Genomic DNA, 22044 nt, shown 5'->3' with positions numbered 1-22044 from the left:
ATGTAACCAACTAAGACTCAGAGGAAAATCTTTTTTTTTTTTTTTTTTTTTTTTTGTCTTTTTAGAGCCACACTTGAGGCATATTCGAGTTCCCAGGCTAGGGGTTGAATCAGAGCTGTATCCGCTGGCCTACACCACAGCCACAGCCACACCAGATTCTTTACCCACTGAGTGACGCCATGGATCGAACCTGTATCCTCATGGATACTAGTCAGATTGGTTTCCACTGAGCCACGACAGAAGCTCCCCAGAGGAAAATCTTAACAAAACTTGGGCTGGCTGTCAACTTCACTGCTACTGCTTTAGGGAAAAAAAACTTTTGCTTGAAAAAATGAACTTTTGTAATCTGTAGCAGTTTGTGGGGTTAGCTGCTGAAGTACGGTGAAGAAACTAAGCCTACTTCAAATCTTTTCAGTTTGGGACTGGTCAGCCTACAAGCTGCCACTAGAGATTAAGAACCAATGAGGAAAGTCCCAACAAGGCCCCCCTGGACTCTTAAGCTTCTCTCTAGGGCTTGGATCTCATTATTTCCCACAGAAGTGAGGCATCTAGGATCCCCATGTCTAGGGGTGACTTCTCTAGGAGGGGAGTTGAGTAGTATTCACTGTGGAAAATCTTCCTCAATGCTGTCTTCAGTGTCCTATCTCCTTACTGTGGTGGTTGTCATCAATGCCCACTGTCACTGAGGGCATAGGATAGCACAGAAGCTTCATTTTCCTGCATCATATCATAACCCAAGAAAATCCCTCACTAAATGTAAGGGTTTTTCGTTCTAGCTGCCATCTCAAGATGGGCCACTACTAATGAGCCACATGGGCCTTTTCTCTGGCACAGATATCTCACATTGTATTTTATATTCTCCATAATGAGCACTGTTTATTCTCTCATGAAAGTAATCCACATGTATTCTTTTCCCTTTCACATGTTTCCCTTCCATATGCTAATTCTATGTGTGTACCTTCTCTCGTGTCCAGGTACGGTTAGAAAGACTCATGAATGTTCTGTGGTCATGTTTGTTGTTGTTGTTGTTGTTGTTTTCCCCCATTAAAAAAAAATTAAAGTATATTTGACTCACAATGTTGTGCCAATTTCTGCTGCAGAGCAAAGTGCCCCAGTGCTCTGTGGTCTTGGAATACAAAGTCTTCCTCTAACAAAGGCAGGGCTGGTAGCTCATTATTTGGAAAAAAATTTCTTAAATCATCCATCCATCTATCCATCTACCTGCCTCCCTTTCTACCTGTCTCAAAGCCATAGTATTCTGATATATATATATCTAAGCACCATATCTATATCCTGAAAACCAAGTACCCACAACAGGGCTACAAATGGAACTTGGCAGGCTGGAGGTCTATGGCCCCAGGAAGACGTACCAGTAAAAATCACCAAGCCATAGCACCAATCTGTATTCCTGATGACACAGCCTCGGAGAATCAGCCTGTCATGGTCCAGGATGTAGTCTTCCCCCCGATAAGTCAGTACTCCTGTGAATCTGTCCAACTTGTTATTGGGAGACTCACACCTCACTTCTCCTGGAAAAAAAAAAAAAAAAAAAAAAAAAAAAAAAAAAAAAAAAAAAGAAGCAATAAGAGTCCTGACTCTGTAATCTTAATTCTTTCCTAACAGGACAGAGGAGGCTTAACAGGAAAAAGGAAAGAACATCCCTCTTTAAAAATATATACACATCCTTTTCCTATTCTCTCTTAGCCACTGTCCATTTCTCATCAGCTCCATTTAGAAAGGCAGACAGAGGTTTCTGGGCATCAGAGAAGAGTAATTCTGTGACATGGGTCATCTACACAGAGAACAACCTACATGATAACTTATCACTATCAGCACTTTCAGATCAAATAAGCTGAATCTAGAGAAATTTTAAAACTACTTAAAGCAAACCTAGTTTTTTTTCAAAATGGAATTAATTGGACTTTTTCATGATTAATAAAGTAAAATGTGAATTTTATAAAGATATATACAACATTAAAAGAAGGGAGAAAATAAAATTCACCCATTGCCTAGACATAAGTGCTATTAAAACTTTTATAGTATAGCCTTCCAAATTTTTTGTTGTTGTTGTTGTTGTTGTTGTTGTTGTTGCTATTTCTTGGGCCGCTCCTGCGGCATATGGAAGTTCCCAGGCTAGGGGTCGAATCGGAGCCGTAGCCACCGGCCTACACCAGAGCCACAGCAACGCGGGATCCGAGCCGCGTCTGCAATCTACACCACAGCTCACGGCAACGCCGGATCGTTAACCCACTGAGCAAGGGCAGGGACCGAACCCGCGACCTCATGGTTCCTAGTCGGATTCGTTAACCACTGCGCCACGACGGGAACTCCCCAAATTTTTTCTATACGTGTATTCATAAATATATCTGTTTCCAAAAAAATCTGTGTGATATATACTATGCATAGTATATTGTAATCTTTATTTATTAATGTTATATGTTAATATTTCACTTATTAATATCCTATGCAAATAAATATAAACTTGCATATTGTTTTTAGTAAGTTATATAGCATTCACTGTATGGATGTACCATATTTTATTCAACCAGACCTTTACTGATAAAAAATTGGGTTGGCAAATTTATTTCCTAGCTCACCATCAAAAGCAGACAGCAGCTTCAGGTTATCTTCCATTTCACTGGTAACTGAGATGGCCTGCTTCACTTTCAGGTTGGTTTCACTAGGGTAAAGGATGCATGGTCACCAGAGTACAGGACACATATGCAATAGCAGCACAGGTCCAATTTCTCCTACTTTAGAAAAGAGTTGTTGCCAAGACAGCCTGGGATTGAACTCTAAGAGTCGCTCCCACTGTTATCCTCTCTCAAGGATAGTACTGAGGTGGGACGGTTCTACAAGGAACCTGACTATTAGCCCTCTTGCTCCCCTCGTTTCCTGCTCTCACTCTCTGTATATCACAACTACTTTAACCTACCTATGAGATCTTGCTGGTCATATGCTCTAGAAAAGCTAAAAAAAGCATTACACAAAACAACCTGGGAGTGGTACCTGGTCCCTTCAAGAATGAGGAGCATGTCTTGGTAAGAACCTGCATATACCTCCAAGTAAAGCATACTCCCCACCTCATCCATATTTACAGAACTCATGAAGGGATCCCCATTAACCATTTGCTCCTATAGGAATGCATAGGGACAGAAGTTAAAAAGAAGCCACATTTCAAAAAGTTTGTGGACACTGAGAAGAATCATTGTAAGGATGCAGACCGATACTAAACTCTACAGGACAAGCTCTCTGAAGATAGTCTCTATCCTAAGATCTCAGTTTTTGAACATTAATGAATTTCTACCCTAAGATCTTTCTAGAACATGGTGTTTTATCAGTAATTACTTTCATCTCATCACCCCCAACCGCCACCAGAAACTTTGCAACTCTATTCTGAAATTTTACAGTTCCATTTAACATCTTTCCTACCACTCAGCATTACTGAATATAGTCAAAGTGTTTACAGTTTAGAGATGGAAAATATGGAATTTATCTGCCCAGTTTCTGCACCCAGTGGATGCTCAACTATTGCTGTCAAGAGCTCAGCCTTAGACTTGAGATCCCAAGGGTCTGGCCTCCTATCTTGTCTGGATATTTCTAGCCTCTTTCAGCACTTGAGTCTCAGCATTGTGCTCTCCCTCACTGAGAAATCACTTTAAGCTGGCTCAACTGTCTTAATGGACTATCAGGAGGGAACACTCACCCATCCAGTTCTGCTGTTTCTATATATGTCAGACTGTAGGGCTCACTGCTAGACAGTAATAGTATATCAGCCTGTGGTCAGAAAAGTCAGAGAGGATAAGGAAAGCAAGAAGGCAAACTTTTAATATTAGTGTGACAAAAGTAGTTACCTCAGGAAAAGGTGTTTATTCTAAGAATTTTACAGACATTTGGTTTACTTTCTTTTCCTTCTTTCTTTTTTTTTTTTTCTTTTTACGGCATATGGAATTTCCCAGGTTAGGAATCAAATCAGAGCTGTAGCTGCCAGGCTACTCCATGGCCACAGCATCACAGGATCCACAGAAACACCAGATTCAAGCCATATCTGCGACCTACACTGAAGCTCACAGCAAAGCTGGCTCCTTAACCCACTAAGTGAGGCCAGGGATCAAACCCAAGTCCTCATGAATACTAGTCGGATTGGTTTCCACTGAGCCACAATGGGAGCCCCTGGTTTACTTTCTTTGTACAGGATCCATCACTGCTACCACATGTCCCTTCTCCTAAAGCTAGTCATACTTTACCTGTAGCTATGGTGAGGAGTGGACAAGAACAAACTTCTTCCCATTGTAGCTATTGATCTCTGGATGCAAAATGAGGCAGGTGAAGGTCACCAGAAAAAGCAGTCACTGAAGTGTTAAAAGAGTTCCTACTCAAGCCGAAAGAGAAAAAGCCACAGCCCAAAGAGGTACTCACCGTGACAGCCTGGTTATTTTCCAGTTTTATTATATCTCCCACTTGGATATCCATCCATTTCTCTGTCACCATCCTGTAAGAAAGTGAGTTTTCACTATTCTGTAAGAAAGTGAGCTTTGAATGCCAGCATGCCTGATCTGAGACTTTCCCCACAGCCCTGTTTAGACAATTAAGACAGGAAAAAAAAAAAAAGCTTAGATGGACTCAGAGTCTAAACTGTTTCATGACACATCCTTGAGCCAACCAAAAGTAGTGTCAATTTCTCTTGACTTAAGACTATAAGAGTTTTCCAAAATTCTATAAAGTTATATTTAGACATGCATGCACATAATTATTCTTTAAGTAAAGGCAATATATATGCATGTGGTAAAAAGCAGTTCAAATAACAAAGAAGTATGTAAAAGAAAAAAGTAAAATCTCCTCTCTCCCTAGATTTTAGTTTTGTTTCCCCAAGGTAGCTGCTGTGAGTAATTTTTTGCATTTCTTTCAAGAAAATATCAACTCAAATAATCACACACAAAATATACATTTAAAAGTTACATACTAGATACATAATTTTCTGCACTTGACATTTTTTTTTTAGAAAGCTTAAGACAAATTTATTATTGCTGGAGAACAGCTTAAAGCATATGACCTGCTGTTGGCAGGTGAAGAGTATCAGCTTCTAAAGACTTAAACATAAGACATGACACCTTAAAACTCCTAGAAGAGAACACATGCAAATCATTCTTTGACATCAACTGTAAAAATGTTTCCTTAGGTCAGTCTTCCAAGGCAATAGAAATAAAAACAAAAATAAACAAATGGGACCTAATCAAACTCACCACACTTTGCAGAGCAAAGAAAACCATAAAAAATAAAGACAACCTAGAAAATGGGAGAAAATAGTTGCAAACCATGTAACTCACAAGGGCTTAATCTCCAAAATACACAAACAACTCATACAACTCAACAACAACAAACAACCCAGAAATGGGCAGAATGAAGTTCCTGTAGTGGCTCAGCAGAAACAAATCTGACTAGGATCCATGAAATCGCAGGTTCAATCCCTGGCCTCACTCAGCAGGTTAAGGATCCGGCGTTGCCCTGAGCTGTGGTGTAGACCAGCAGCTATAGCACTTTAGACCCCTAACCTGGGAATCTCAGGTGTGGCCCTAAAAAAAAAAAGAAAAGAAAAGAAAAGAAAAAGAAAAATGGACAAAAGACCTAAATAGACATTTCTCCAAAGAAAATATATGGATGGCCAGCAGGCACATGAAAAAATGCTCAACATTACTGATTATTAGATAAATACAAAAGTACAACGAGTACACCTCATGACGGTCAGAATGGCCATCATTAACAAGTCAACAAACAAATGTTGAAGAAGGTGTGGAGAAAAGGGAACATTCCCACACTGTTGGTGGGAATGTAAATTGGTACAACCGCTATGGAAAACGGTATTGGAGGTTCTTCAGAAAACTCAATATAGAACTGCCATATGATCCAGCAATCCCACTCCTGGGTATATATCCAGACAAAACTTCCATTGAAAAAGATAACATGTCCCCCTATGTTCATAGCAGCACTATTCACAATAGCCAAGACATGGAAACAACCTAAATATCTATCGACAGAGGAATGGATTAAGAACATGTGGTGATATATACAATGGAATATAACTCAGTCATAAAAAGAATGAAATAATGACATTTTCAGCAACATGGTTGCAACTAGAGATTATCATACTAAGTGAAATAAGAAAGACAAACACTATATGATATCACTTATATGTAGAATCTAAAATGTGACACAAATGAACCTATCCATAAAACAGACATAGACTCACAGACATAGAGAACAGACTTGTGGTTGCCAAGGGGGAGGGAGGAGGGAGTAAGATGGACTTGGAGTTTGGGGTTACATTTATAACGGATAAGCAATGAGGTCCTACTGTATAGCAAACAGAACTATACCCAGTCTCTTGAGCTAGACCATGATGGAAGATAATATAAGAAAGGGAATCGATGTATATATCTGTGTCACTTTGCCTTAGAGCAGAAATTGGCATAGTGAAATCAACTACACTTTAATAATAAAAAAGTGTACCTAAATATGAAGGTAAAATTGTGATAATGATGGATTGCTACTTAATTAAAGAAAATAACAAGTGTTCAGAATATTGATTTTAAGGACTAATTTCATCAAATTCTCCTTTGTTGAGTCACTAAGAAAATCTCTGAAAATTTCCTTAATAGTTCACTTAAGGTATTTAAAAATGTTATTTCATTATAATAGAATAATTCAGTATAAGCAAAAAGTCTCATGTAAATAGTAATACCTTCACTTAGCTTATGGTTCTTTATTAATTAAAGAGGGTTTTTTTGATATGGTCATGGTAAGGGAACTGACATTTTCTTGGTCAAGTGTATCTGCTGGAGTAGAGTTCCTGCCAAGTGCCAAGTGTAATAGGAGATGAGAATCAAATCATGGGGCCAATTGGAGAAGGCCTGTAAATGCCATTTTATGGATTTTGCATTTTTTTGTTTACATTATTTATTTATTTATTGCCTTTTCTTTTTTTCTTTTTCTTTCTTTTTTTTTTTTTTTTTTTTTTTTTTTTTGTCTTTTTGCCTTTCATAGGGCCGCTCCTGCGGCATATGGAGGTTCCCAGGCTACGGGTTGAATCGGAGCTGTATCCGCCGGTACGCCAGAGCCACAACAACGCAGAATCCGAGCCACATCTGCAACCTACACCACACCTCATGGCAACGCCAGATTCTTTTTTTTTTTTTTTTGGTCTTTTGTCTTTGTTGTTGTTGTTGTTGTTGTTGCTATTTCTTGGGCCGATCCCGCGGCATATGGAGGTTCCCAGGCTAGGGGTCTAATCGGAGCTACAGCAACGCGGGATCCTAGCCGCGTCTGCAACCTACACCTCAGCTCACAGCAACGCCAGATTCTTAACCCACTGAGCAAGGCCAGGGACCGAACCCGCAACCTCATGGTTCCTAGTTGGATACGTTAACCACTGAGCCACGATGGGAACTCCCTGTTTCTTATTTTTTAAAAGAACTTATTGAAGTATAGAGTTGATTTACAATGGTGTGTTTCAGGTGTATAGTAAAGTGATTCAGCTATATATATACATATGTCCATCCCTTTTCAGATTCTTTCCCTATTTAGGTTATTACAGAATACTGAGTACAGTTCCCTGTGCTATAAAGTAGGTCCTTGTTGGTTATCTATTTTATATATAGTAGTGTGCATATGTTAATCCCAAACTCCTAATTACCGCCCCCCAATGTTTCGCCTTTGGTAACCACAAGTTTGTTTTTGAAATTTGTGAGTCTGTTTCTGTTTTGTAAATAAGTCCTGCATTTTTAATTTAATACTATATCTTGGAGAACTCTTAGAGAAGATGTGGCTCTTTCCTCTTGATAGCTAAAACATGTGGCTTTTAACTAAAGATGGCTTGAAGCTGGAATTACTGAGAAATGAAAATAACAGAAATCATTACCTGAAAAACAGACTTGTTTAACAGCAGCTCTGCTCAAACCCATGTGCTCTAGAAAAAGAAAGCCACTTCCTGGAATAGAGACTGTTTCAACAAGCAGCCTCAACTCAAGTGCTAAATTAATCAGACATTCACTGATTACAAAATCTAACCATTAGGGCCCTGCTTGTGAACTCTTACTCTAAAACCACTTAATGGAGTTCCTACTATGGTGCAATGGAAACGAATCTGACTAGTATCCCTGAGGATGTAAGTTCAATCCCTGGCCTTGCTAAGTGGGTCGGGGATTCCGCATTGCTGTGAGCTGTGGGGTAGGTCGAAGATGTGGCTCAGATCCCGTGTTGCTGTGGCTGTGGTGTAGACCAGCAGCTGTAGCTCCAATTCGACCCCTATCCTGGGAACTTCCATATGCCATGGGTGCAGCCCTAAAAAGCAAAAATAAATAAGTAAATAAAAATAACACCACTTTATGACAAATTCTTCTCTAATAATCTTACAAAACCCAAGTGCTCAAGCTACTTGGGAAGTTCATTTGACTAAATTCATTTGCTAACTCTTTGGCCTCAAGAATTCCTCATATAATCAGTTTCATCTTTTCTATTTCTACTACTTCCTTTCCTTTTTAAATTTTCTTTTATCACAACTGACTTTTTTTGGTGGTACCTTACGAGAGGCTTCAACAGACCAAAACACCTGAGGAAATAATCCACCATGAGTAAGAATCAGCTGCCACAATAAGTAACAGAGTTAGATGCCCAAGAACTTCACATAATAGAATTACATGATTAAAACTATTGGTATATACACAACGGAATACTACTCAGTTATAAAAAAGAATTAAATTTTGCCATTTGCAAAAACGTAGATTTGGAGAGTATTATGCTAAGTGAAAAAGTCAAAGACAAACACTGTATAATCTTACCTAAATATGGACTCTAAGAAATACAACAAACTAGTGAATATAACAAAAAAGAAAAAGACTCATACATAGACAACAAATTAGTGGTTACCAGTGGAGAGAGTGAAGAGGAGAAGGGCAATACAGGCATAGGGAATTAAGAGATACAAGCTATTATGTATAAAATAAGATACAGGGATATATTGCATAACAGGGAAAATAAATAATACTTTAGAATAACTATAAATGGAGTATAACCTTTAAAATTGTGAATACAGGTATACTGTACACCTGTAACTTACATAATGTTGAACATTATATGTCAATTAAAAATATATATTTAAAAATATACCATAGCTACTGGGTATTCTGTAAGGTCAGTATAAAAAAAGACTGGACTCCAATTTTTCTTTTTTTCTTCTTCTTTTTTAGTTACCCCACAGCATAAGGAGTTCCCAGGGCAGGGATCAGGTCTGAGTTGCAGCTGTGACTTATGGTGCAGCTGTAGAAATGCTGGCTCTTTTAACCCACTATGCCAGGCTAGGGACTGAACCTGTGCCCTGGTGCTGTGGAGATGTGGTCAATCCCATTGCACCACAATGGGAACTCCAATAATTCCTTCAGATGTGTACTCCTTTGCAGTCATGCTTCTGCATACACCCTGGTTATTTTTCCTTTCATAAAATCTCTATTTGCTGAATTCTTCCCCAACCCTTAAGGCCTACCACAAACATCACCTCTTCCAGAATGTTTTCCCTGATTCCTTTAGCCAACTATGACTGCTCATTTTTGTTAATTCCCATAATGTTTTGTATCTCTAAGATAATCTCCACAATTTGACTTATATAGGAATTATACCTGCCTCCCTCCGATCCTGACAAAGCTAAATTGCTCAAATTTTTCAGAACCCCACCAAACATAAACATTAGTTCAATACTTTAGATAACTATGAGCAAACACTAGAGCAATGAGGTCAACATCAATACTTTCTTGGAGTTCCCGTCGTGGCGCAGTGGTTAACGAATCCGACTAGGAACCATGAGGTTGCGGGTTCAGTCCCTGCCCTTGCTCAGTGGGTTAACGATCCGGCATTGCCATGAGCTGCAGTGTAGGCTGCAGACGCGGCTCGGATCCTGCATTGCTGTGGCTCTGGCATAGGCGGGTGGCAACAGCTCTGATTCGACCCCTAGCCTGGGAACCTCCACATGCCGCGGGAGCGGCCCAAGAAATAGCAAAAAGACAAAAAAAAAAAAAAAAAAAAAAAAATCAATACCTTCTTTAGACTGTTAACAAAAAGATGCCCTAACCAAAAGCTATAGTAGTATGGTCAATAAGCCATGTAGAATCCATTGATGTGCTAAAGACAGATGTCTCTACGCTGACCATTGTACTAGTAATAATCACTTGCATATTAATACCATGTCATAATTTACTAATTACTTTAATATATATTATTTCACTGGAATGCCAACTGTGGAGCAGAAGGTTAGGGATTTGGCATTGTCTCTGAGGTGGCCTGGGTTTGGTTCCCAGCCCAGGAACTTCCATGTGCTCTGGGGGTGGCCAAAAAAAGAAAAAAATATATATATTATTTCACTTTCATTTTCACAAGCATCTTCTAAGATAGAGAATATTGTCTCTACTTTATAGATAAGAAATAAGAGGCCCAGAGAGGTATGAAGTCACATGGCAAGTTCAGAGTAAGCTAGATCTAGAAACAAATTCTTATGTCAAACCCAAGGCTCTTTTCACTTCTGAATTACCTTTCCAAGCACCCAGTACATTAAGCTTTAGCAAGCCCAATCCTCTACCACATCTCATCCTACCTCAACTTTCTTCCCTAGAAGAACTTACCTGCCATTCATCAGCACCATAACAGAACGATTGTTCACTTGATTGTCATTGTGGTGCCTTTTCTAAAATTACACAAGAAAATGTTCAGGAAACAGACATAGAGCAAACTGCATACAGGTTAATATTCTGAAGTATTACTCAGTGGAGTTTTCCTTCTAATTCTCCCCTCTTCCTCAAGCATTCCCCTATCCCCCTTCAAGCCCTTCCACCATTAAAACCACACCATGAAGTCTTCAAGAAGCTGGGGAAGGAGGTCAGAAAAAGAACCAAAAGAACCAAGGGAAGAGAAAGAGACAAAATCTTGGTTTTAATATCAAGAGCTAAAGCCTGGGGTAATTAGAACAACTTACATCAAAAGCCACAGAGGAGGAGTTCTCTTGTGGCGCAGTGGGTTAAGGCTCTGGCGTCATCACTGTAGCGACTTGGGTCACTGTTATGGTGCAGGTTTGATCCCTGGTCTGGGAATTTCCACATGTGGCAGGTGGTGGGCCTCCCCCCTCAAAAAAATAAAAGCCAGAGGAGAGAGCAGAAAATGTTGGACAAGACTAGACCCTCATACACTGTGGTAGGTGCAGGGAAATTAAGTATTCACAAGCATTTGGCTACCCCTATCCCCAAGCATAGTCAATAATAACAAGCTTCTACTGTGGATGCAATGAAGAAAGCGGAACAGAGGTTTTCTATTCAAAGTTCAAAGAAGAAGGCAACAAATAAGGGTATATCTTTATGCTAAGATGCACATGAATCCCCTCTTTCTAATTGAGATTACTCCCTAGGGAAAGGGCAGGACTGGGAAGAGGGCAGAAAGAATCCTGAATTTGTCGGAATATTTATCCTAAAGAGGTTGAGTTCTAAACCAGAAATAGTGGGAGGGGTTATTCTGAACTGGCAAGTTTAGTTTTCAGCTCTCATCAAAAAGGGTTGAGATGGTAAGGTGGTGGTTATGAGCTACACTGGGTTTAGTACCAGAAAATTAAAATTATATTTTTGCACACCTGAAGTGTGACTGAAGTTTAAACCACTATATGTGCTAATTGTGGGTTTAAAGAGAGAGTTAAAATGCTGGAGAGACAAACATCCTGCTTTCAAACTTTAGTGTAAAAATCTATCCTGGAAAAATCAGAAAGACTCTCTCAGAGAAGTTTCAAGCAGGTCAACAGCACTACTAGGCATAATACTGGATCCTCACCCTCACCCATCCATGCTGGACTTGCTGTAAATAGCAAAGAGGAAGCCATGCAGCATTCACTGGGAGCCAGTATCTCCCTCCAAGGCCAGGAAAGGAGTCAGCCTCTGTTATGTCATGGTGTTTTCTAAAACCAGAGGGTTCCTAGTTGTGTGTACTTGATAGAACTTAAAGTTGGAAAGGGAAACAAGAAAAGTTGGAGAGGAGAAAGAAAAAGTGGCAAAGGGGAGAAGAAAGAAAAGAACAAGAGAAAGTGGTGGGAGACAGAAGGAAGAGGAAAGAGGAATATTAAAAAGGGACAGTGAGGGACTAGAGGCCCAGGAAGCCACATCACCAAGTCATCGATGGCATCTTTCACTGCTGTTATGGACAGCACCACCATCAAGGGCATCACAGTCGTGTACCAGGCTAAGGAGGCGATCTGGGGAATCAACTAGGAGAGAGAAGAGGAGAGAAACATGGGTCAGAAAGCTTAAAGGACAACACATTTCCCTCCCACCTCCACCCCACCACCATTTTCACCTCCCTAGATCCATAATAAGTTCAAATAGTTGAACTTATTATGGGTAGCCTCCAAATAACCACCCAAATATAACTAAACATCTCCTAAGAAGGGATGAGAGAAGAGATGATAAATTGCCATGCATATGTCCTGAACTCTACTATCTTTGACTCAATGGCAAAGAGCCATTTCTCCTTTGATAATGAAGGGGCTGGGGGCAGGAAGGCATGAGTGGACATGGGAAAACGATGTACCCTCTCACATCTCTTCAGCACAAGGGGAAATGAGATGATCTGTTTCTTCCTCCCAACTTGTGTTTACCCTGCCCTGTGCTTATGTTCTAAACTATTCTCCCTCAGCATTCCTGTGTGTTAACTTTCTGTCAGGGAGGCTGGGACAAGGAGGAGGAATCGGGTTACAGCTGAGATTGGGGTGAAGAGTCAAGTCTGTGGCCTTTTATGGTTAAGCTGAACTGTGGCCATGCAGCCATGATGAGAGAGCACCCTTTCCTTGGGAGCGTGTCTCCTTCCTCTTGTAGAGGCTTGTTTCACCCTGGCTAATACTGACCACAGCCACTCTAGGGGACTGGTCTGAGCCCCCAGCCATGCACTTGCCTATTAGCGAAAGAGAGAAGACACCTTTCAGTTTTAAGGAGAAGGATTGATTACAATAACCTGACCCCAGAGAGGCAGATAAAATGCTCTGTGGAAAAGGCCCTAAAAGGTAATACCTGTAGGAAAAGCAAAAAGAGGAAATATGCATTTGCAAGTCTCTGGAACTGTTCAAACAGGTTCATAGGCAGGAAGTTAAAGGCATTATATTTTGAGGTCTTGATGCTATTGTTCTGTGAGTAAAAGAACACAAGCACAATTAGAAGAACAAAAGACCCCATCTCCCAGTCTTAACAAAAAAGACTAAGACCATTTCATAAAATAGGAAAAAGCCACAGCTTCCCAACACAGTGGGGGAAGGAGGTAAAAAGTGTTTGTCTCCTAAGCTCCTTTTCTTTGAGACCGAGAGAGGCCTAGAGTATGCAGAGATGGCAAGGCTGATCTATACGGGACATTTTAAGGAGGGGCAGAATATATTTATGCCCTGAATAGAATTCCTTGTTTATTGATGACATGGATAATAATGATAATAAAACCAACAACAATAAAAACATTCACTTTTTTTCTTTTTGTAGGGTTTCCCCCACGGCATATGGAAGTTCCCAGGCTAGGGGTTGAATCAGAACTGCAGCTACTGGCCACGGCCACAGCCACAGCAACGTGGGATCCGAGCCACATCTGTGACCTCCACCACAGCTCACAGCAAGGCCGGATCCTTAACCCACTGAGCAAGGCCAGGGATTGAACCTGAATCCTCATGGATACCAGTGAGGTACGTAACCCACTGAGCTACAATGGGAACTCCCAAAACTTATACTTCTTGAATATTTACTAGGTGTAAGGCACTGTTCTAAGTATTTTATATGGAGCAACTCATTTAATTTTCACAACGACTGTACAAAGGGAGTAATATATGTTCATCTTTTGAGGATGAAGAAATAGAGGCACTGAGGCTAATTTCTTTGTCCAAGACCACACATTTTCTTACAGAGTTGAAATTGTGCTGTCCCCTGAGCCCCAGTTCACCTGTGCAGCCATCCAAATGTTTTCCTTCCTTAGAATCAGAATCTTTCAGTTCCCTCTTACCCTCTGATCCAAGGTCCTTCTCAGCCCTAAACAGCAGGCAAGTTTGCCATTTGTGTTAGCTCTACTTCAGAGCTGAAGCTTTTCTTAGCCTGGCAAACTCAGTTTGGTGTGTCTTTACATGCTGCTTTCAATGCTGAAGGATCTTAGATGCCAAAAGTAAATTATGGTCTTTCAGTTGTAGGCCACTGAAGGTTCCCACGCTGGTTGCTGTCAACATTGGAGAATCACTTGCCACTTAATTGTCCTGAGAGAATCTAAATAGTGTTGGACTACATCTAAGCTATTATTTTGCTGAATGAAAATGAGAACTTGCTACCATTTCAATCCTCATCTAAAGATGCTGACAGGACCATGTTACTTTCTATTTTTGGGTTTTCAGTCATTTGACCTAAGATGTAAGAGTTTGAATCTAAGAGTTCAAGAAAAGCAGAAGAATGAGAGCAGGTAATTCCCAAAGGACAAGACTTCTCCCCCACCACCTCCACCTACAAGGCCAAACAAAAGAATAAACCAACCTATAATTCTGGAGTACAGATACTGCTCAAAAATGGAGTAGATGCAAACTATTACATTAAGAATGGACAAACACAGTCCTACTATATAACACAGGGAACTGTACCCAATCTTCTGGGATATACATGTATAACTGAGTCACTTTGCTGTTTAGCAGAAACTGGCACAATGTTGTAAATCAACTATACTTCAATTTTTAAAAAAAGAGTCTTATGGAGCCCTACCTTGAGAAGACATCTGAATCTTTCTCTTGGAGAAAAAACACTAAGGCTAAAAATTGCCTAGGAAGGTTAGATAGGCTACCCAGTCCAGATCTATTTCTCTAGGGAAGAGAAGCTGGTCAAACAGCTTCGCACCTAGGAGTTTAGAGATTCAAGCTAAACCTAAGATTTCCTTGGTGTTGCTTCATGATTATCCACTTAATAATCAGTCAAACACTTATTTCTCAAGGTTTGCTCTGTTTACAGCTCTATGCTGGCTGAAAAAGAATTAAACAAAATCCACCCTGGAGAGCTCATGGGTCTGTCTTGAATGGAGTCCTAACTAAATGACCTCTATAGGCCCTTCTAGCCCCAAGAGTACGTTAATCAAAAATACAAACAGTTTTCTTTGATACTCTGAATTTCTTGGGTCTAAGTTCAGATGACTCTGATATTTGGATCTAAAGACGTTTTTGATCTTTTGCCTTACTGAAGTGGCTGGCTTTCCCTATTGATTTTCTATTTGATTTTATAGTTTATTGATATATTTCAGGTTTCTACTCACTTGGGTAGCATTTGCTTAGGAAACAAAGGCAAAAGCCATGCTGATTCTGCCTCAAGATAGACATATCAGTACCTCTTTACTAACTTGGCAGCTAGAGTGTTTTGTTCTACTCTTATATGTCAAACCAGAAGAAATATCTCAAAAATGTAGAATATCAGCTTAACTATGAAATTCCTCACTGTGTAGTTCTTTTGGCAGACGTGATACAATTTAAGCATGATTGAATAGATGTATTTTGGTGTGGGCTATTTATTTATTTGGGTAGTGAGAGCTGACTGATGGCTAAATGGGGGAATAGAGGAGAACAGAAGGCCAAGGATATAATAAGTATCAGGAGTTTGGGGGTTGGGTGAAGAAAAGGAGTAGGAATGGAAAAAATTAGAGAAATGGGATGAAAATAAGCAACAGGTAGGGCCAGGGAAGTGAAATGGTTTTTAAGTATGCATGAATCCATCAAATCTGTTTATTTATTCATTAACTATTCAGCATATGTTTACCTGAATGCCAAGTATGTGCCAAATATTATGCTGGGATCAGTAGATACAGAGATGAATGAAACTCGTACCCTCCTGTCACAGGGTAATAGTTTCTTGGTAAAGAGAACTAACATTTTCACAATCATATTTAATTCTAATAACCACATATATGGTGAACACTATTATGCCCTTTTTGTAGATGAGGGAACTGAACATCAGAGAAGTTAAATAATATGCCTAAGGATGCAAGGTTAGTAAAGAGCTGTGTTCAAACTCATATCTGTTTGATGTCAAAACCTAGTTTTACTGTACCATAGTGCTTCTTAGGCAGATTTAGAAGGTAGAGAGGGGAAACCTGATCCCATGGCCATATCCAAAATACTGTTATTATCCAGAACCTCTGTAACTCAGAAATCATAAACCAATATCCTGCAGAGACTACAAATGTGCATGTCTATGAATATTATTATATACTCATAGCACTACATGTGCACAAAGTAACAAATATTAAAAAATTGCTAACAATTGTAAAAGATTGGAAACAACTCAAATGTCAATTTATAAGGAACTAGTTATAAACTATGCTAAATCTGCCCAGGAAATGTTATGTGGTTGAAAAAAGAAGGAAAAAGATGTTATGAAATTATGATCATGAAAATACCTCCAGGACATAGTGTTAAGATTCAGAATAGTGTAAGAAAGTGGGAAAATGAGAATATATATTTGTATTTGCTTTACAAATACTTTGCACAAAGAAGCACTGATGAAAATATAAGAAACTAATAAAAGTGATTGCCTATAGGGAGTGGAGATGTAGGCAAAGGTGGGGTGTTGGAGCATGACCTTTTTAAAAACATATGTATTTTATGAATTGTTTATTCTCACTTTATACTTAAGTGAAAAATGAATAATCCAAAAGATCATTAACAGTAGTTTTCATAAAAAGAAATTAAAAAGGCTAATTAACATGAAAAGATTACTGATCCCACTTAAAATTAAGGAAAGATAGACAACAAAATGTCATTTTTCATCTAAGAGCCTGGCAAAGATGAAAAAGATTGATAATACCAAGTTTGGCAGGAATATGGAGAAGTGAGTAGTCTTCACTATAGGCAGAAATATAAAAGGATATAATCTTTTTAGAGGGCAATCTGGCAATATGTATAAAAAATTTTAATGTGTTTTCCTTCTGACCCAGCCAATTCACTCCTAGGAAACTCTCATAGGATATATTCACACAAATGTGCCAAAGTATATGTGGTATAATGGTGCTTATTCAGGACCATTTATAAAAGCAAAACACTGGAGACATTTTTTCATTTTCTTTCTTTTTTTTTTTTTTTGGGAGGGAGAACCTGGATATAAATTGAGACCATTAAAATGTTTATCACTGAGAGATTGGTTAAATAAATTAAGGTATATTGATACAATGAGAAACTATGTTGCTATTAAATGAATTAGGAAGCTCTACATGCATTGTCATAGAGAGATGCCTAAGTGAGAAAAAACTGTGGAATTCTGCTTTCATTTCTGCAAGCTACAGTGTTTCTTTTCTAGGAGCTATATATAAAACCCCAAATTTGAGATACATTCTCCCCTGAGCCTGGCTCACTGGATATTGGTTTCTGTGCCCTCAATGCTCCGGGCTTCATTGTATAGGAACTTGAAAGAAAGTAGAACCTAGGTTGCAGGATCTGTAGCTACAAAGAATTTCCTGCCTCACTGACAAGAGAGATCATTAGAGAATGTTGGCCTCCTTCTGAAATAGCTAGAGACCTAATACTCACCGGATAGCCAAATAGATTGTTAAATTCTCTGTTATTAGCTTGCAGATATCTCTCTTGTTCTGAAAAAGAGGAGAGAAATGATGAGAAGGATGCCACTCTGCAGATCAGCCTAGGATGCTGGTTGCTAGTGAAGACCACTAGATCTTCACACTTTATCACTGAGGATGTCTGTCAACAAACAAGATTTTGTCTCTTTATTCAAAGAATCAAGAAATAGAATAAAAATGGAAACCATAAAGTGTTCAAATTTTCTGGAGGCAAGAGGACAGGTAACTTATGAGTAATTCTACACCATTAATGCTTCTAGTAATCCTAGACTATGTTTTCACAGACAACAGGATGGCCTGCACTAAAGTTACTGCCAAACACACAAAGCCAGTCCTCCTTCACAAGTTAATTACAGCAACTTATTTGAAGATATCTGAGGTTTTTATCCAAGGCAGCCTTTCTTAAACTTGCTTGACTAAATCTGAATTAATAAATCATTACTGAGCATTTATTTCACAGCAATCAGTGTGCTAAATGCTATGGGGAGTTTAAAAGATGAGAAAGGCAGAGTCCTGATTTCTAGGGACTTGTAATTTAGTGGAGTCAGCCTGATAACCACAATACATGGCAAAATTATTACATCAAAATATATAGGTGTTGGAGTTCCCGTCGTGGCGCAGTGGATAACGAATCCGACTGGGAACCATGAGGTTGCGGGTTCGGTCCCTGCCCTTGCTCAGTGGGTTAACGATCCGGCGTTGCCGTGAGCTGTGGTGTAGGTTGCAGACGCGGCTTGGATCGCGGTTGCTGTGGCTCTGGCGTAGGCTGGCGGCTACAGCTCCGATTCGACCCCTAGCCTGGGAACCTCCATATGCCGCGGGAGCGGCCCAAGAAATAGCAAAAAGACAAAAAAAAAAAAAAAAAAAAAAAAAAAAAAAAAAAAAAAATATATATAGGTGTTAAAAATATCCCATTACCTTGTTATGAAAAGTCTTAAAAGTATGTATTATCAGTAGATCTTTCTGTGCTGTATGAAACATTCCTATAGCTTTTTCAATTCTTCACTGATCCAACAAGAATTCACTGAGTTGTTAGCAAGTGTTAGGCCACCCTGAGTTATGAACATTCATGTACAAGTTTTTGTGTGGATGTTTTCATTTCACTTGGCTATATACATAAGGCAGAACTCCTGGGTCATATGGTCGCTCCTAGTTTTAACACTTAGGGAAACAGCCAAACAAATTTTGACAGCAGTTGCATTATTTTACATTCTCACTGACGATGTATGAGAATTCCAATTTCTCTACATCTTTGCCAACATTTATTGTTGTTCTTTCTTTTAACCATCGTAGTGGTTATGAAGTAATATCTCATTGTGGATTTGCATTTCCCTAATAACCTGATGATGCTGAGTATCTTTTTATGTGCTTTATTGAACATTTATATATCTTCTTTAGAGAAATGACTACTCAGATTCTTCACCCATTTTTATTTTTATATTTGTTTTGGCTGTGCCCAAGGCATATGCAAGTTCCTGGGCCAGGGATCAAACCCACACCATAGCAGCAACCCTGAGCCACTGCAGTGTCAATGCCAGATCCTTAACCCACTACGCCAGAAGGAAATTTCACTTGGCCCACTTTTAAACTAGATTATCTTTTTTTATTTTATTTTTTATTTTATAATGATTTTCATTTTTCCATTATAGCTGACTTATGGTAGTTTCTGTCGGTTTTCTACTGCACAGCAAGGTGACCCAGTCACACACACACGTATACATTCTTTTTTCTCATATTATCATGCTCCATCATAAGTGACTAGATATAGTACCCCACACTATACAGCAGGATCTCATTGCTTATCCATTCCAAAGGCAATAGCTTGCAACTATTAACCCCAAATTCCCAATCCATCCCACTCCCTCCCCCTCTGCCTCGCCCTTGGCAACCACAAGTCTGTTCTTCAAGTCCATGATTTTCTTTTGTGTGGGAAGGTTCATTTGTGCTGTGTATTAGATTCCAGATGTAAGTGATATCATATGGTATTTGTCTTTTTCTTTCTGACTTACTTCACTCAGGATGAGAGTCTCTAGTTCCATCCATGTTGCTGCAAATGGCATTATTTCGTTTTTTTTTTTGTGGCCGAGTAGTATTCCATTGTGTATATATACACCACATCTTCCTAATCCAATCATCTGTTGATAGACATTTAGGTTGTTTCCATGTCTTGGCTATTGTGAATAGTGCTGCAATGAACATGCAGGTGCATGTGTCTTTTTTAAAGAAAGTTTTGTCTGGATATATGCCCAAGAGCAGGATGGCTGGGTCATATGGTAGTTCTATGTATAGTTTTCTAAGGTACCTCCATACTGTTTTCTATAGTGGTTGTACCAATTTACATTCCCACCAACAGTGCAGGAGGGTTCCCTTTTCTCCACACCCTCTCCAGCATTTGTTATTTGTGGACTTATTAACGATGGTCATTCTGACTGGTGTGAAGTGGTATGTCATAGTAGCTTTGATTTGCATTTTTCTAATAATCAATGATGTTGAGCATTTTTTTCATGTGCTTGTCGGCCATCTGTATCTTCCTTGGAGAAATGTCTATTCAGGTCTTTTGCCCATTTTTTAATTGGGTTGTTGGCTTTTTTTGCTGTTGAGTTGGATAAGTTGTTTGTATATTTTAGAGATGAAGCCCTTGTCAGTTGCATCATTTGAAACTATTTTCTCCCATTCTGCAAGTTGTCTTTTTGGGTTTTTTTTATGGTTTCCTTTGCTGTGCAAAAGATTGTCAGTTTGATGAGGTCCCACTGGTTTATTTTTGCTTTTATTTCTATTGCCTTGGGAGACTGACTTGAGAAAACATTTGTAAGGTTGATATCAGAGAATATTTGCCTATGTTTTCTTCTAGGAGTTTGATGGTGTCTTGTCTTACATTTAAGTCTTTAAGCCATTTTGAGTTTATTTTCATGCACGGTGTGAGGGTGTGTTCCAGTTTCATTGATTTGCATGCAGCTGTCCAGTATTCGCAGCAATACTTAATGAAAAGACTGTCTCCCATTTTATGTTCTTGCCTCCTTCATCAAAGATTAATTGACCGTAGGTGTCTGGTAATTATTTTTTTAAAGAGCTGTGGGCTCTTTATATATTCTGACTAAGAGTCACTTATCAGATATGTAATTTGCGCATATTTTATCCCACTCTGGTTTTAAATGTCATTTTTATAATGTACTAAATTCTAACATATTGAATGTAATTCTGGGTTATCTATTAAGTTCTGTTGTTCTATCCATCTTTAAAAAATTTTTTTAAATTGAAGTATAGTTGGTTGATAATATTGTGTTAATTTCTGGTGTACAGCAAAGTTATACATATACATATTTTCAGATTATTTTCCATATAGGTTATTACAAAACATTGAATATATTTTCCTGTGCTATACAGTAAATTCTTGCTGCATATATGTTTTATGCATAGTAGTTTGTATTCATTAATGTCATATTCAATTTATTCCTCCTCCTCATCTCTTAAATTATGCAACTTTTAGCATAGGACAGTAAGTCTTCTTTTTAAAGCTCTTCTTGGCTATTCTGGTCTATTTTCTGTTCTGAGAAACTTCAGAATCAATTTGTCCAGTTTGCTCAAGACTGGAGTTTTGATTAGAGGTAAAGACAAAGAAAATTTCATTCACTAGAATCCTGGGGATATAGTAAAAGCAGGTTATTAGAAAAAGCAGAGCTACCTCCCATGGGAAAGATGTTAGGTATTGAAAATCAAAATGCATTTCTCAGGGGGCTAAGATGTCAGACTTTTGAAAGCGTAGGAGAGAGCCAATGATAAGACAAGAATTTTTACGGTTCTTCACGTAATTTCCTTTATTTCTCCTCTGGTTGTCAGCAACAATTGTTAAATATTATGAAGTCAGAACAAGTTTCTCATAGAAAATATTTAAGCGGAGTTCCTGTTGTGGCTCAGTGGAAACAAATCTGACTAGCATCCATGAGGATGCAGGTTTGATCCCTGGCCTCACTCAGTGGGTTAAGGATCCAGCACTGCCATGAGCTGTGGTGAAGGTCTCAGATGTGGCTTGGATCTGACATTGCCATGGCTGTGGTGTAGGCCAGCTGCTACAGCTCCAATTCAACCCCTAACCTTCAAATGCTGCAGTTGTGGCCCTTTTAAAAAGATTAAAAAAATTAAAAAATAAAAAATAAATAAAAGAGAAGACACTAAAAGTGTGAGAGAAAAAGAAGACACATTTATAGGAAGAAAGCTATCACTCATGGTGGAGATAATAAAGGAAGAAAGAAACTTTTTAGACTAGATAATAAAAAAAATTATTTAAGATTCCCTATGGATTGCGAATACTGCTGAAAAAAGACTGGGATGACCATTTTTCCCTATAACTTGTTAACTCAAAATTTATTCCTGTTTAGCTGAAAAAGGCATGGCAAAAAGTGAATTACA

General features: G+C 38.8%; 1 protein-coding gene across 17 annotated transcripts in view; it reads right to left on the bottom strand.

The window, feature by feature from the left end:
• The window catches only part of LOC100156421 (phospholipid-transporting ATPase FetA), a 97763-nt gene that overhangs the window by 45555 nt on the left and 30164 nt on the right, over window positions 1-22044 (bottom strand). For 13 of the 17 annotated variants that reach the window (XM_084988642.1, XM_084988631.1, XM_084988654.1 and 10 more), the window contains 8 exons: window positions 17591-17649; window positions 13083-13196; window positions 12185-12283; window positions 10665-10726; window positions 4420-4492; window positions 3707-3777; window positions 2598-2680; window positions 1371-1529 (listed from right to left, as the gene is read on the bottom strand). In XM_084988642.1, coding sequence (XP_084844768.1) covers window positions 1371-1529; window positions 2598-2680; window positions 3707-3777; window positions 4420-4492; window positions 10665-10726; window positions 12185-12283; window positions 13083-13148 — 613 coding nt within the window. In that variant the 5' untranslated portion in view covers window positions 13149-13196; window positions 17591-17649. The remainder of the gene's footprint in view (window positions 1-1370; window positions 1530-2597; window positions 2681-3706; window positions 3778-4419; window positions 4493-10664; window positions 10727-12184; window positions 12284-13082; window positions 13197-17590; window positions 17650-22044) is intronic. The other 4 variants (XM_084988662.1, XM_084988664.1, XM_084988673.1 and 1 more) reach the window with 1 other exon arrangement.

The sequence above is a fragment of the Sus scrofa genome, chromosome 1 (genome assembly GCF_054392235.1).
Source record: "Sus scrofa isolate SSC_HxYL_T2T_F1_AM1 chromosome 1, Sscrofa_HxYL_maternal_Yorkshire_Landrace_v2.0, whole genome shotgun sequence".
In the NCBI taxonomy this organism is placed as follows: domain Eukaryota; kingdom Metazoa; phylum Chordata; class Mammalia; order Artiodactyla; family Suidae; genus Sus; species Sus scrofa.
The sequence above is the reverse complement of the archived record's forward strand: the minus strand, read 5'-3'. Positions and strand labels throughout refer to the sequence as shown.